The sequence below is a fragment of the Anguilla rostrata genome, chromosome 4, assembly GCF_018555375.3.
Source record: "Anguilla rostrata isolate EN2019 chromosome 4, ASM1855537v3, whole genome shotgun sequence".
Classification (NCBI taxonomy): Eukaryota; Metazoa; Chordata; class Actinopteri; order Anguilliformes; family Anguillidae; genus Anguilla; species Anguilla rostrata.
The window spans coordinates 19,181,515-19,194,185 of NC_057936.1; the positions used below are offsets into that span (position 1 = coordinate 19,181,515).

The 12,671-nt window shown below is 46.5% G+C and overlaps 1 protein-coding gene across 2 annotated transcripts; it reads right to left on the minus strand.

Annotated features, from left to right (window-relative positions):
• Positions 1-459: 459 nt before the first annotated feature.
• LOC135252725 (ralA-binding protein 1-like) lies at positions 460-11,365 on the minus strand. 2 transcript variants are annotated; one of them, XM_064331157.1, is made up of 10 exons: positions 11,268-11,365; positions 8,321-8,624; positions 6,958-7,398; positions 6,158-6,507; positions 4,325-4,486; positions 2,929-3,060; positions 2,495-2,605; positions 2,007-2,128; positions 1,448-1,568; positions 460-1,144 (listed from the first exon to the last, which is right to left on the minus strand). In XM_064331157.1, exons 2-10 carry the CDS (start codon positions 8,562-8,564, stop codon positions 872-874), a joined length of 1,956 nt encoding a protein of 651 aa, XP_064187227.1. In that variant the 5' UTR covers positions 8,565-8,624; positions 11,268-11,365; the 3' UTR covers positions 460-871. The 2 variants fall into 2 exon arrangements, with proteins under 2 accessions (XP_064187227.1, XP_064187226.1); XM_064331156.1 differs by having other exon boundaries at positions 8,321-8,688; positions 11,268-11,352.
• Between the last annotated feature and the right edge of the window lie 1,306 nt (positions 11,366-12,671).

The following is a 12,671-nucleotide window of genomic DNA, read 5'->3' on the forward strand; positions in this document are numbered from 1 at the left end:
AAATCACCTGGAAGTCAACAGCAGACTTAAGGTGCTGCAAAAGAATAATACTTGTTCTTTACAGTAGTAAGGAGTGCATGGTTCCTCTAGCTGCCATTACACTGTCTGCGCACAGGATATGTGGAACATGGCCATATAATACACATGACCACCAGATATCACCATTCACAACCATGGAACACTTTCATCCTGGTCCCTGAGGTGGAATTATCTTCCACTGCATTGGTACTAATGCACCAACAGCAGCCTGGTGGTTTTGGACCTGTACAGAATTAACATGGGCCATAATATTCTGACCCCGAAGCCGTCAGTCAGTCACTACATATACTCTCATCAACATGAAGATGTTTAAGATCTGACCACAAAGGTCTAAAACAATATTCAGAAATTCAATCCATTCAAAATAGCTGATGATTCACCACAATTAAGTTTCTTGAAAAAAATATTTTTAGGGCACCATACCACTGCTCCTCACTGATATATACGTAACGTGGGAAGGTTGGATGAGTGTGTTGCGCTAAAACCGTTGGTGTAACATTAACCGAATTGCTAACCCAAGACGCCACTCCCTGGTCACGATGAGGGCATTTAGTTTCCAGCAGCTGGGGGAGTCAACAGTGCTCTTAATGGGATGAGCAGTGTAAATACCAGCATCCCCCTGTCTCACACCCAGGGGACCCCAGGTATTAAATGAGACATGGACACTGACCAAGCAGCCCACAGCCAATCTACCACACCTTAATGCAGAGACTTTCACAGGGTTTACACAAAAGGGGGGGGGGGGGTCTCTCCTGAACCAGCGCTGCTCAGGTGGATCCATCATGCCCAAGTAAGGTAGCCATGATGACGATGATGATGACAATGGGAAGGCTCACGGGTTCACCTCCTGGCGGTCCTTGCTGGGGGAGGGCTTGAGGGACTCCTTGCTGGCTGTGCCGACCGCGGTGGTGGCGGGGTCGGCGTTGGCGGCAGAGTCCCAGACGACGCTGTGTTTGGCAGGCTCCACGGCCCGGACCTCTGGGCCAGTCTGCGGCGGCTGCTCCTGCTGAAGCTTCTCCCCCTGCAGGAGGCGCAGCTGCACCCGCAGCTCTATGAGGGCCTCCTGCTCCTCGTGGATGGCCTGGTTCAGGTGCGTGTTCTTTACCTGCGGGGCCACAGCGCAAGCACAGCATGACAAACTTTTCCCGCCTTTAAATCTCTCTCACTCATTTTCACTGACACCCATTCACCCAGTCGTGTTGCATTGTGACTCTGGATACTGTCTGGTTTTGGGCTCTTGTATGCCGCTGTCGCACAGCTAATAGGGCTGTAACTCTTACTTAATTCTCCCCTTTTCTAAAGCTGCTCTGTGGGTGTGACATCACGCAGGGGTGAGTGGGCTGATGGTAAATGGAGGCAGAGTTACAGGAGGGGAACCCAGCGCCACCGCCGGCTTTCTGGTGCTCACCTCCAGCTCCTCGTTCTGCTTGCGCAGGTCCTCCAGGATGACCTGCAGCTCCTCCTCGTCCTCGCTCTCGCTCTCGCTGTCCGAGGAGTACTCCTCCGTCTCGCTGCGCCCCTGCTGCCGGCTGTGGGACGGGAAGGGCGGCGTCAGGACGCACAGAAGGACGGACAGACGGACGGACGCCTGCGCAGAGCCTGACGAGGCTCCAGAGATCGGGGGAACTCTACCAGCACAGGCAGAGGCAGGGCCCTGAATCCGCTGACTCGACATCCCTCATTAGCGAGGAGCGTTCCGCGCCCCAATGCCCAGCTCTCATCACGGAAGAGGGGCCACTCTCTCATACAGCACTTTCAGGTGCGTTAAGTACCCCAGTGCTCAGCGAGAGTGGACTGCAGAGTACAGTGTATGTATGTGTGTGTGTGTGTTTGTGTATGTGTGTGCGCGTGAGTGTATTTGCGTGTGTTTGTGTGTGTGTGTGTGTTAGTAAGTCTAAGTGTGTGTGTGTTTGTGTGTGAGTGTGTGTGTGCGTGCATGTGTGTGTGTGTTGTGGGCACACCCTTACCTCTGTATGTCTGCGATCTCGGCCCTCAGCCTCTCTATCTCTTCCTTCTCGGTGGCGATCTGCCTCCGCAGGGCCTGCTCCAGAGACAGCAGCTCCTCCTGTTCGGTCAGGACCTCATTCTCCTGCGGGGACACATTACGCCCAGTATAGCTACATCATAGTTATCACAAAATGCACACTGCAACTATTTCACATTTACCACACAATGCACTGCAACTGTATCACATTTACCACAAAACACACGGCAACTGTATCACACTTACGACACAACACACTGCAACTGTATCACACTTGCAACACAATACACTACAACCTTACTGTACAAAACACTAGCTTCTTCATACCCACCAGACAACTTACCATACAACACACTGTAGCTTTATCACAAATGTTCAACAACTCATACCTACCTTACAGAGGTAAGAAAGCAATGTAGTATGTTGCCCATGACAAGTCACACAAACAGTCAGATATTAGTGACTCCTCACCTGGGCCAGAAGGATGTTGAGCACCTCCTCCTCATTCTCCGTCATCTCCTCCTTGGACACGTCTTCCTTGGAGAGGCTGGCGATCTCTTGCGCAATCTTGGTTTCACACTCCTGCAGTCCCAGAGATCACAGCCCAACGGGGATAACCAATTTATATAGGGCATGTGCCTTCTCAGATGGCAACTCGCAGGACCACCGCAGTGGTCTTTTACCTTTTACACAGCTAAGTCAGCTGAGGACTAACTACTCATTTGCAATGACAATGTGGGGAATCACCATGGGTAGAGGTACTTGAAGAATGCAGAGCTGGTTTTGTGGGAATTTGGCCCGGTGAAACCCCCTGGGGTCCAGACTGAGTTAGGAGCTCGGGTTGCAGTGTGTACGGTGTCTGACGGGGTGGGAGGAAGGGGGCGGGGCCTCGAGGTGCCACTCACCTGTCGCTTGGCCTCGCGCAGCTTTCTCTTGAGAGCCGTCAGGATGCGCTGCACCTCCCACAGGCGCTCCTCTTTGGACAGGTCCTTCACCCCCGCCTGCAGGTCACGGTGCAGGCTGTTCAGCAGGAACTCCTGTCACACACACACACACACACACACGCACGCATACACACACAGACACACACACACAAAGCAAAAGCATCAGAGTAGAGTGAAACCAGCCTCAATGTCTGTCTAACACAAATCTGTTTTAATTTCATTTTGTTTGTAAAAACAAAAAAAAGGCCAATGGTTGTGCTGTTGAGGGCTATGTTAAAAACAGAAATTAACATGAATAGCATGCAAACTGAACCTAATATTATTTTTTGCTAATTATGCTAAATTATTTATGTTAAAACTGTTCAACCTGAGCATGCACTACCGCAGCTAAACGCTCTGATCATTTTAGTGTGGGTGTAAAACATTGAAAGTTATATTGCTACAGCAATAAGCCAATACTCCCAAGTCCAAAAGGAAAAAGAAGCACTGTACCTTTTGGTTAAACTGACCATAAACTGGATGACAGTGTCCCATTCTATTCTATTTTATGTGCTTTTTCTTGACTGTGAAATGCCAATAGCTTCTACCAGCGTGCGGTTTACGACTGTAATGATTGGTGTGCCATCCCCTATTCCCCATTCTTTATGAACTTACAATGCAGAGACATTTTAAAGTATTTGTTTACTGTGTCTAGGGTTCAATGCCAGTAAAAGCAGTCACAGATAACCGTGCTCTGACCCGTCAGTCTTTTATTTGGGCCCTGTTTTATCTATAGTGCCACAAGATGAACTACAGTAGCAGTGCAGTAAATCGCTTCGGGTTCAGGGGAGCAAAGTGCCACTGTTTCAGTGAAAATTTGGGGTTAGCTGAGCTGGAGAATGCGTGGAGAGTAGAAGACATTATTTGTTCATACAATAATACTACACCACATTATCCCCACTGTGGGCAGGCTAAGATACATAGCTACAGTAAAGCCAGACAGGAGAGCTCTCAGGAACTGAGGCTAATGTACTGACAGTGCCCTTCTTAAGTTTACATGTGGTGCCTAAAGTCTGGAGACAAAACAACTGAAACACGGAGCGCATGAAATTTAATCGGACCAAAACATCCAAGTACATCTGCAGGATGTGGGAAGGGCGGGGTTTGATGTTGATGGGTGGGTTTTCACATCCAACCTAACTCATCAATACGTGAAATTGCTTAAAGACAATCTGGCCTTTCAAAGCTCTGGATTGAACAAGGGGGTAGGATGTTAAGGGGTGGGGTTTGACATCAAGCCCTGCCCTCTTGAAGCCTGCAGTCAGATGCCTCTCGAAACAGCACCACCTACAGACAGATGAATGCTGGCGGGGCTCACCTGTCTGCGGATCTCCTCCTTGATGCTCTCTGCAGTATCGGGCAGCTGGGGCATGGCGGCCATGTTGGACCAGCGCAGGGGGTGGACCACTGGCTTCAGGGTGACGTCGCCAAAGAGCTCCTTCACGTGGGTGAAGAAGACGTACAGCACCCGGTTCCCAATCTGTGGCAGCAAAGCGGCAAGTACCACAGGGGTCAGGGGTCACATTATTCATTAAAACACTTTGAGCCATATTCCAAACAAATTAGCAACATCACAGGGTTTTTCCTGCATTGAAATATCGTATGCAGGCCACCTACTGTAAGTGTTTTTTTATTGGATTCATTAAGTTAAAAGGTTAATTAATTAAATGTTAATTAATTATACCCTAAGTTTTAAGTGCAAAAAATGAAACTCATTTCTAGACATACTACAATTCCAAATACCACTATTCCTGTAGAATGTCCCCCATACAATGGGTAAATGCTTCAGTATAGGCCAGGGATCAGCAACTCACAGTCCTCGAGGGCCGAGAACTGCTGGTTTTCCACCCTCCCTTTGCCTGGGAGTCAGGTGTGAAGACCATCTGGCCAATCAGTACCACTAATTACCAGGGAGAAAAGAAAACCAGGGCTGGATTTGGATTCGAGGGCCAGAGTTGATGATCCCTGGTATAGGCTATATTTTAATGTCACCCTTCAATAAATATTTAAATTGTTCCAATTTTTTACCTTTGACAGGCATTACATTTTTTATTGCAGACATCTCAATGCAATATGGCAGTCTCTTGTAGACCAGAACTTCACATCCTGAATATAGCTAAACATAGGGAGACAACACCGACTGCAGTCACTGTCACAAAAAGTCACCACCTCAGCGCTATTCTGCGCCAGGAAAAACCCTCCGTCATAACCAAAATGACAACATGGCCAGAAGCTGTCCTGCATCATAAACCATAAAGCTCATGGACTTCCCAGAGAGAACAATGACCCTCACAGTCTCACTGGTTTCAGAATGTGTGTAAACCGTGTGTAAACTGCATAAATGCGGTGCGGCTAAATTAGTCAAAAAAGGAACTGGAGAAGTTGGATGCTGCAAACACTAAGGCTGCCTTCACACCAGATCAGGCAATGCGGCACCTTGCCGCAGGGTTGTGCGGCGGTGTGGGCGTGTCACTACACGGCCCATTTGTGTGACGTCAGGTTGTGAACTTTAACGCCCCCCCCCCCTCCATTTCCTGTCCGCTACCTCAAATCAAAGTTACTCAAACTCAAAACTCGAATCCTAAGTTAGAGGACTGCAATACAGCCATCACTAAATATACCACATGACTCCAAGATAAAAATAACATACTTTCCCTTATCACTTCCTGCGTTTTGTAAGGAGAGATGTAAACCACAGTCGATTTAAGACGTAATAAATAAATGCGATCACGCCTGTTAAAGTGAACTGCTTTTTGGGAATGGATTACGGTAATAAGGTCAATTAGAGATAATGGGGATTTATACGATGTCCTGCGCTATTCCCAGTAGTTAAGTTCCTGTCTGACAGTAAACGAGTCCAGTTTTCTGGAGCCACGGTTTTTGGCTTCATATGGATTTATAGGTCTGGCGCTGCTGGTCCGGAGAAACGGGGTTACGGTACAGCTGCTGCTCCCCCCTGGGGCTCCTAACGCCGCCCCCTCAAATCTAGAGCAGGTTTTCAGCAGAGACCAGACTCAACGCATAACCTTCAACCAAACTCAAAATAACAGACATTTTCCTTAAAAAATTCTGCCTTGGTGCTTGAAACCGGACGTATTTACACGGGACCGCGCGCTCCGGAAGAAGGTTTTGGGGGGGGAGCGGGTCGGACCTGCACGGTGGGGTTGAGGACGATGGAGACGTTCTGGATGTTCATCTTGGTGTGGGCCTCGGCGCCGATGACGTGGTCCATGTGGGTGACGAGCCAGGCCAGCAGCAGGCGGCTGCAGGGCGCCATCTCGGCCAGGAGCCGGCGGAGCTCCCGCAGCCGCTCGGCCTCGGCGGGGCGGCCGCACGCGTCCTCGAAGCGCGCCGTCAGCTCGCGCGGCGCCAGCGCCTCGGGCAGCTCGCGCAGGTACTGCTTCAGCAGGCTGGCCACCGTGTGCGGGTCGTGGTCCTCCAGGCGCGGGCTCTCCTCGCGGTCGTAGGCCGCCTTCAGCTCGTCCACCTTGGACTTCATCCCTGCGGGGGGAGAGGCAGGGCGGCAGTGCGGCATTATGGGTCAGCAACTGGGCTCGTAACTGAAAGGCTGCAGGTTCAATTCCCAAATAGGACACTGTTGTTGTACCCTTGAACAAGGCACTTAACCTGCATTGCTCCAGTATATATCCAGCTGTATATATGGATGCAATGTAAATGCTAGCGCGCCTTACACTAAATTTTCACGTAGCATTTACATTGCATCCATTTATACAGCCAGATATATACTGAAGCAATGCAGGCTAAGTACCTTGCTCAAGGGTGCAACTGAATTCCAGTGTCCTCAGTGGCAGCGTCCTATCCAGGAATCGAACCTGCAGCTTGCTAAATGCGCAGCTTTTCTGTAATGGCCAATGCATCCGGGACCTACGTTTCCCGGCGAGAGTAGAATGCGGGGGAAAGCCGGCGGGGGGCGTGTCCGTGTCGGCTTACCCGAGACGCGGTAGATGCCCTCGCACGTCATGCCGTGGCTCTCCACGAAGTCCACGCACTCGCGGAAGACGGCGGGCAGCGGGATCCCGTCGTAGAGCGCCGTCCTCTCCGCCGCCTCGGCCAGCAGCGCACCGAAGACGGGCCGCGGCGCGAGCGGCTCGGCGGCGGCGACGACGGGCGGCTCCGGCTCGGCGGCGGCGGGCTTCTTCTTCTTCTTCTTCTCCTTCCAATGCTTGACCACCTCGGCCGCCGTCGTCAGGTCCTTGGCCTTCTTCTCCTTGGCCCTGTCCTCGCGGGGCTTCTCCTTGGCCTTGAAGTCCTTCTCCTTCTTCTTGGAGAAGCTGGGCTTCCTGAAGTGGATGCCCTTGGAGCGCTTCATCTTGGAGGGGCTCTCCGCCTCGTCGGCCGAGCTGTCCTCCTGGAAGGCGGCGTAGCCCTCAGCTGGACCAGGAAAGACAGAACAGACCCGATTAAACAGCGAGCCCTTCCCACGTCTGCTTCACAACAGTACGCTCGGAGAAGAGAGTGTTAGAGAGAGAGAGAGAGAGAGATAGAGGGAGGAGAGTGAGAGAACATGGGGGAAAGAGAGAGGAGAAAAGAGGTCAGTGTTTAATTAAAGCGCTATCCCCACTGCACCTCCCCACGTCTTTGCTTTTTTCTTTTTTTGAAAACGGCACCTCAGTTAACACACCGAAGGAAGCACAGGGATAATTAGCTGCTTTCTCTCTGTCCTGACGCTAGAGGCAAATGAGGACAAAGGGTTCCTGAAGTCAGGCTGGCGAACTAGCACACAAACAAATCAATGAATCTGCAATCCCATGGTGCCTTACAAAACTAAGGAAAATGGCTACTAAACTACACCAGTAATAAAAATATAGCATCTAGTGGGTAGATAGTTCAGTAGCATTAGCTACTATATTTTTTTAAGCTAAGAATATTTTCCAATGGTTTACAGTGGTGGAGGGTGACAGGGGCAGAACTGCAGTAGCCGGTCAGACAGGACTGCCTATAATATCACAGAGTCACCGTCCCAGGCTTTGTCGAGATGTGTGGGTTACAAGTCAATCAAGCGGCTTCATTTTGTCGACTCTTTCTTTCTGTAAAGAAAGCCAAGCCCTGTCAACTGCCAAGCCCTGACACTATAACTGCCTTCTAAACACTGTAATCAAGGGAGAAGTACCTTTCAAAACAGCAGCCTTGCGTAATGAGTGGCTTCCACCGAGCCGTTCTTTCAGTTCACTGCAAGCGCATAACTGACCTTGCCAGTCGCAGTCGAGTTCCTCTGAAACCGCTACAGGTGAAACAAAACAACGGCGGCAGGAGCGAAATAAGGGAAGCTGCTAGAGGAGCGCAAAGGGCTTACTTCTCTTCTCCTTCTTCTTGAACTTGTTCTTCTTCTTGCCGTGCTCCTTCTCCTCGTCGGAGACGGCGTCGGGCGGCTCGAGGTGGCCGTCGCGGGGCGGCGTGTGCTCGCCCGCGCGGTACAGGCCCGGGAACTTGGCGGGGCTGATCTCCTCGGAGCTGGGCGTGCGCGCCATTCCCGCGGGGTGGTCCGCGCGCCGCGGCTCGCCGGGACTGTTGCTAGGGGGCAGGAAGCATTCCGTCATGGTCGCCGGCGCCTCGCTCTGCCTCTCTTTTCCGGCGCCCACGTCACCTCTCCATCCCACCTGCAGGGGGCAGCCTCGCTCTCAATTACAGCTTCTTCCGTTTAGCCAACAACAGTCCTCTCACCTTTCACCAAATACACAGAAGGGTGCACATGAGGGCATATCCACATCATGAGTTGTCATGACTACAAAACAGAAGCTGTTTACAGAGACAATTTCATTTAATGGAGATTGTATTTCTACTGTTAATTCAGGAACCTACAAACTCAGCATATTCGCAGCTATTAACGAAACCTGTGAAAACGATGAAAAGAAAATAAATTATCGGTTTGGCTGAGAACTGAGTGAGAATTTACAATTCCCCCACAGCAACATTTAAAACACTTTTTTTTAAATAAACAAAGCTAAGCAAAAAATGGCAGTGTCCTTAGATTCTTCTCTACTGAAATTAAAATTTCACAATTTATGTTGAAGCATTGACTGGACTGGGATTATGCCAAGACATTAACTATGCAGTGAGCAGCCATTTGTCTGGTTTCACAGTATTTCATGCTAAACAGAGCAAAACATATGGCTACATGGGACATAATTCTCAAAAGCACAGACTCACACGCTGAGCTGCTAATCAAAACAATCCCACGGGTAGCAGCTGCCCTCTACACGAACAGTACTCGTGTCCTTGGGAAACAGTACAGCCGTGTGCTAACATGAATCCCCATTTTAAATAGGATTGATTAACATAACAATCAGAGGAAGGACAACAGTGATGCATCCAGCTTTTCCTGTACATCAAGTTTATCGCCTTTTGTTAAACCCACATCAACAGCTGAAGCACCGTGTCATTTTACCCCCCACTAGATCTCTGATTGACAACTGAATATGCCTTTAACATCTGAACAAAAAATAAATAAACAAAATAGGGTACTCATCAAACGACTGGTCATTGGTGTAGCCAGCAATATAAATTTGGTCTTCAGAAAAAGGGGACTTCCCTACTTTGCCAGTAGGTGGTAGTAATAGTTCCACCATGTTACTCTGTTTTAACAGTTTTGGCAGAGAAAAAGAACAGCGTATTGGATGAAATTCCTTCATGTATACTTAACAGGCTTTATGGTATAGAAGAACAGTCAGACTGACTTACAGATCCTAACGCCATGTGCACCGTGAATGGTATCCTATTGCTTATTGCTTGTACTGCATTGTTTTCAACAAATAACTTCATCAGCAGGTTAAGAACTAAATTAAGCATTTTGGTTAAATGGATCCTAAACAGAGGGCTGCATGCACAGAAAACATCTATTTTCTTTATCTACTAATAATCTTAGAACAATCGATAAATGACACTTTTCCCAATAACGGTATTGAACACGGACGTCTGGCCTATCTAATCTCATGGAATAGTGGTCAGTCAGTACAGTAGGCAAAAATCAATTTGAGTATCTGACGTCATCATGAGTAGTATTTAATGATGACTACTTAATATTTATTGACGACTATTTTCTTTTTTTTTCTTCTTTTCTTTCTTTGCACCAAACCAAAAACAGAACAGCGGAAACTGGGTCAATAAATACTTTTTTTATTACACAAGAAATGTGTAAGGTCGTGAATCTTCAAATAATGTCTCTCAGCTCCAAAATAAAGTAACTGGTAGGACAGATAGACTAGCTGGTGGTTAGCGTGACTAATCCATTTCAGTATTCAGTTCAAAAATGTCTAAGTCTAGGTTTCAAACTGGTTTCAATCCCCATAACGGTCGTTTTATGATCAATAAACAAGGCACTCCATAATAAAATTAAAATTATTTAATCTTCAGTTCGCCTTCAAACGACATGCCATTGTTTAACAGTATGCTATCACTGTCTTTGTAAGCTGATGAAAGTTCTTTGTGATGAACTAATAGGCTTTGTGACACACTTATTGCAAGAGAACACACATTTCCGTTTTCCTCTTAGCTGCGGAAAGGGACGAAGTGCTTCGCATCGTCAGCCATATCCTGCTGTAGTATTTCTGCTGAGAAGTTTCCTGTGTCGGTAGTCACAGCAAGTTACTACCAAATACTTAAGCCAAGGCACTTGCTAGCTGACTGACTTACTGAAATATGCAATTTATTACATTAAATTACTTTGATCACTGTCCTAAATACGTCTCACAAACAAGATTATATAGTTCACATTTTCATCCAATGAATGAAGAAATTCAGTATATATTAGCCAAATTAGATGCAAACACCAAAAAGATACACTTGCTAAACAAGGTAACGTTGAGGGTCTCCGCAACAAGTCTGAAAACTGAGGGATATATCACTGACCGTTCATTGTCATCCTAATAACGTTAGACTAGATTGCTACTAGCTAACATAATGTGGAATCCGCCGAGAAGAGCTTATTTGTAACAGCAAATTCAAATATGAAGCACAATTACAGAAACAAATTTCCATATTATTAATAAGCCGGGTGGCTAGCACTCTTTTCACATCGCTAACGGGCCATCTAGCTATCTTCACAGACGAGTTGGCTAGCTTGTTAGCTGGCTAGCTAGCTGTCACTATACATTGTTTTTTACAAAATATTGCTACTTTCAGCGACAGCCTAATATGAAATATTTAGTAGAAAATGACACATACATCAGTTATGATTGAGCAGTTAATATTACTGTGCACAATATTTTAAAACCTAAAAGCTTATAATACAAATGATAACTAACCTTGTTCGTTGTATTCAAATGAGGAGTTTCCCTGCTGACCTACAGATTTAGCACAACTGAGCATGCGTATTAGGATATTCATGATTTAAGGGAAGTGTAGTTTCCCCTCAAAACGAATTGTTTGTTAAATCATGTCTCCTGTGTCATTGCTATCTGTTGAACAAATTACATCCCTTTTTTATTTGTGCATTAACATTAAAAAAAAAAAATCTGCCCGGATCAATTCAAAATGTAAACTGCACAAGATAAAGCTGCTTTCTTTATTCTATTCGTCTATAATGAAATCTGTGCTGGAAAATATTTAAATTAAAACATACACTGCTCATCTCAGTATTTAAACATGTAACTAAAGCCCATGCTCAGCCAATGATATGATTACACATTTGGTTAACTGTATTCTCAAATGAGGTCATGTTTTAAATTTGTGTCTATAACAGACAGCTAAATAGAAAAAGTGTTTCGAATGTAAAGTACTTCAAGTCTTTTTTTCTCCAGCTTTTAGTGTCTTGTTTTCAATTTCTGGGGATGGCTTCCTTACAATATGTACATACCCCTTGCACATAGACCAAAACAGTCTCAGTAATATAGAAAATCTGCCTATATCTCAGTGCCAGAACACAGGTTATGTGAAATACTGTTCTCACTACCACAAAAAAGGCTTCTTAGTGAGGGTATGCTGCTACCCAAAGAAAGGGTCACAGTAATACTTTTGTCCTGCCAGCTGGGTACATCCATGGTGACTGAACAGACCCAATCAACTATCTGTGCCCTGCCACATTCACTGGCCCTCCAATGGTATTTAATTTTACAGCAATATGGACTTGCTGCTTATGCTTACTTAACTTTCTTTTGTGTCTTTTTCTTGCCACAAAAGTGGGACACGTTGATCGGCCTGTACTGGGACACCTGTGAGCCAAGTCCATACAAGTCCTGCATGTCCTGTGTGAAGTCATGAAAAAATGGCTGACTGAAGGGCCAACAGAAACACTTGAAACTTATTTCTCAGCTAAACACTTGGGAAAAATACACTTGCTAACCTGTGCGCTCACCAAAGTTGCTGTCAATCCCATTTCAATTCAGTCAGCTCAGGAAATTACTTGAAATCCAATTAATTCAAAATCCCATAGATCATGATGGGTATTTTTCAATTCATTAATTGAAATTTAATACATTTTCTGGATTGAAACTGAATTTACTTATACACTGATGGTTATAGCACTTCATTTTAGCAACACATGTAGGGAAAAGGGTATATTTAATTCTGTATTCAAAACAAATAGCTGAAAAAATATTTAAAACCGGTATTTATGAATGAGTTTGCCAGTGTTTGTCGTTTTCAAAGATCGTATATTTAACATTTTTGTATGCAATCATGCATGGATTAATGTACTGATTCAATTGTCC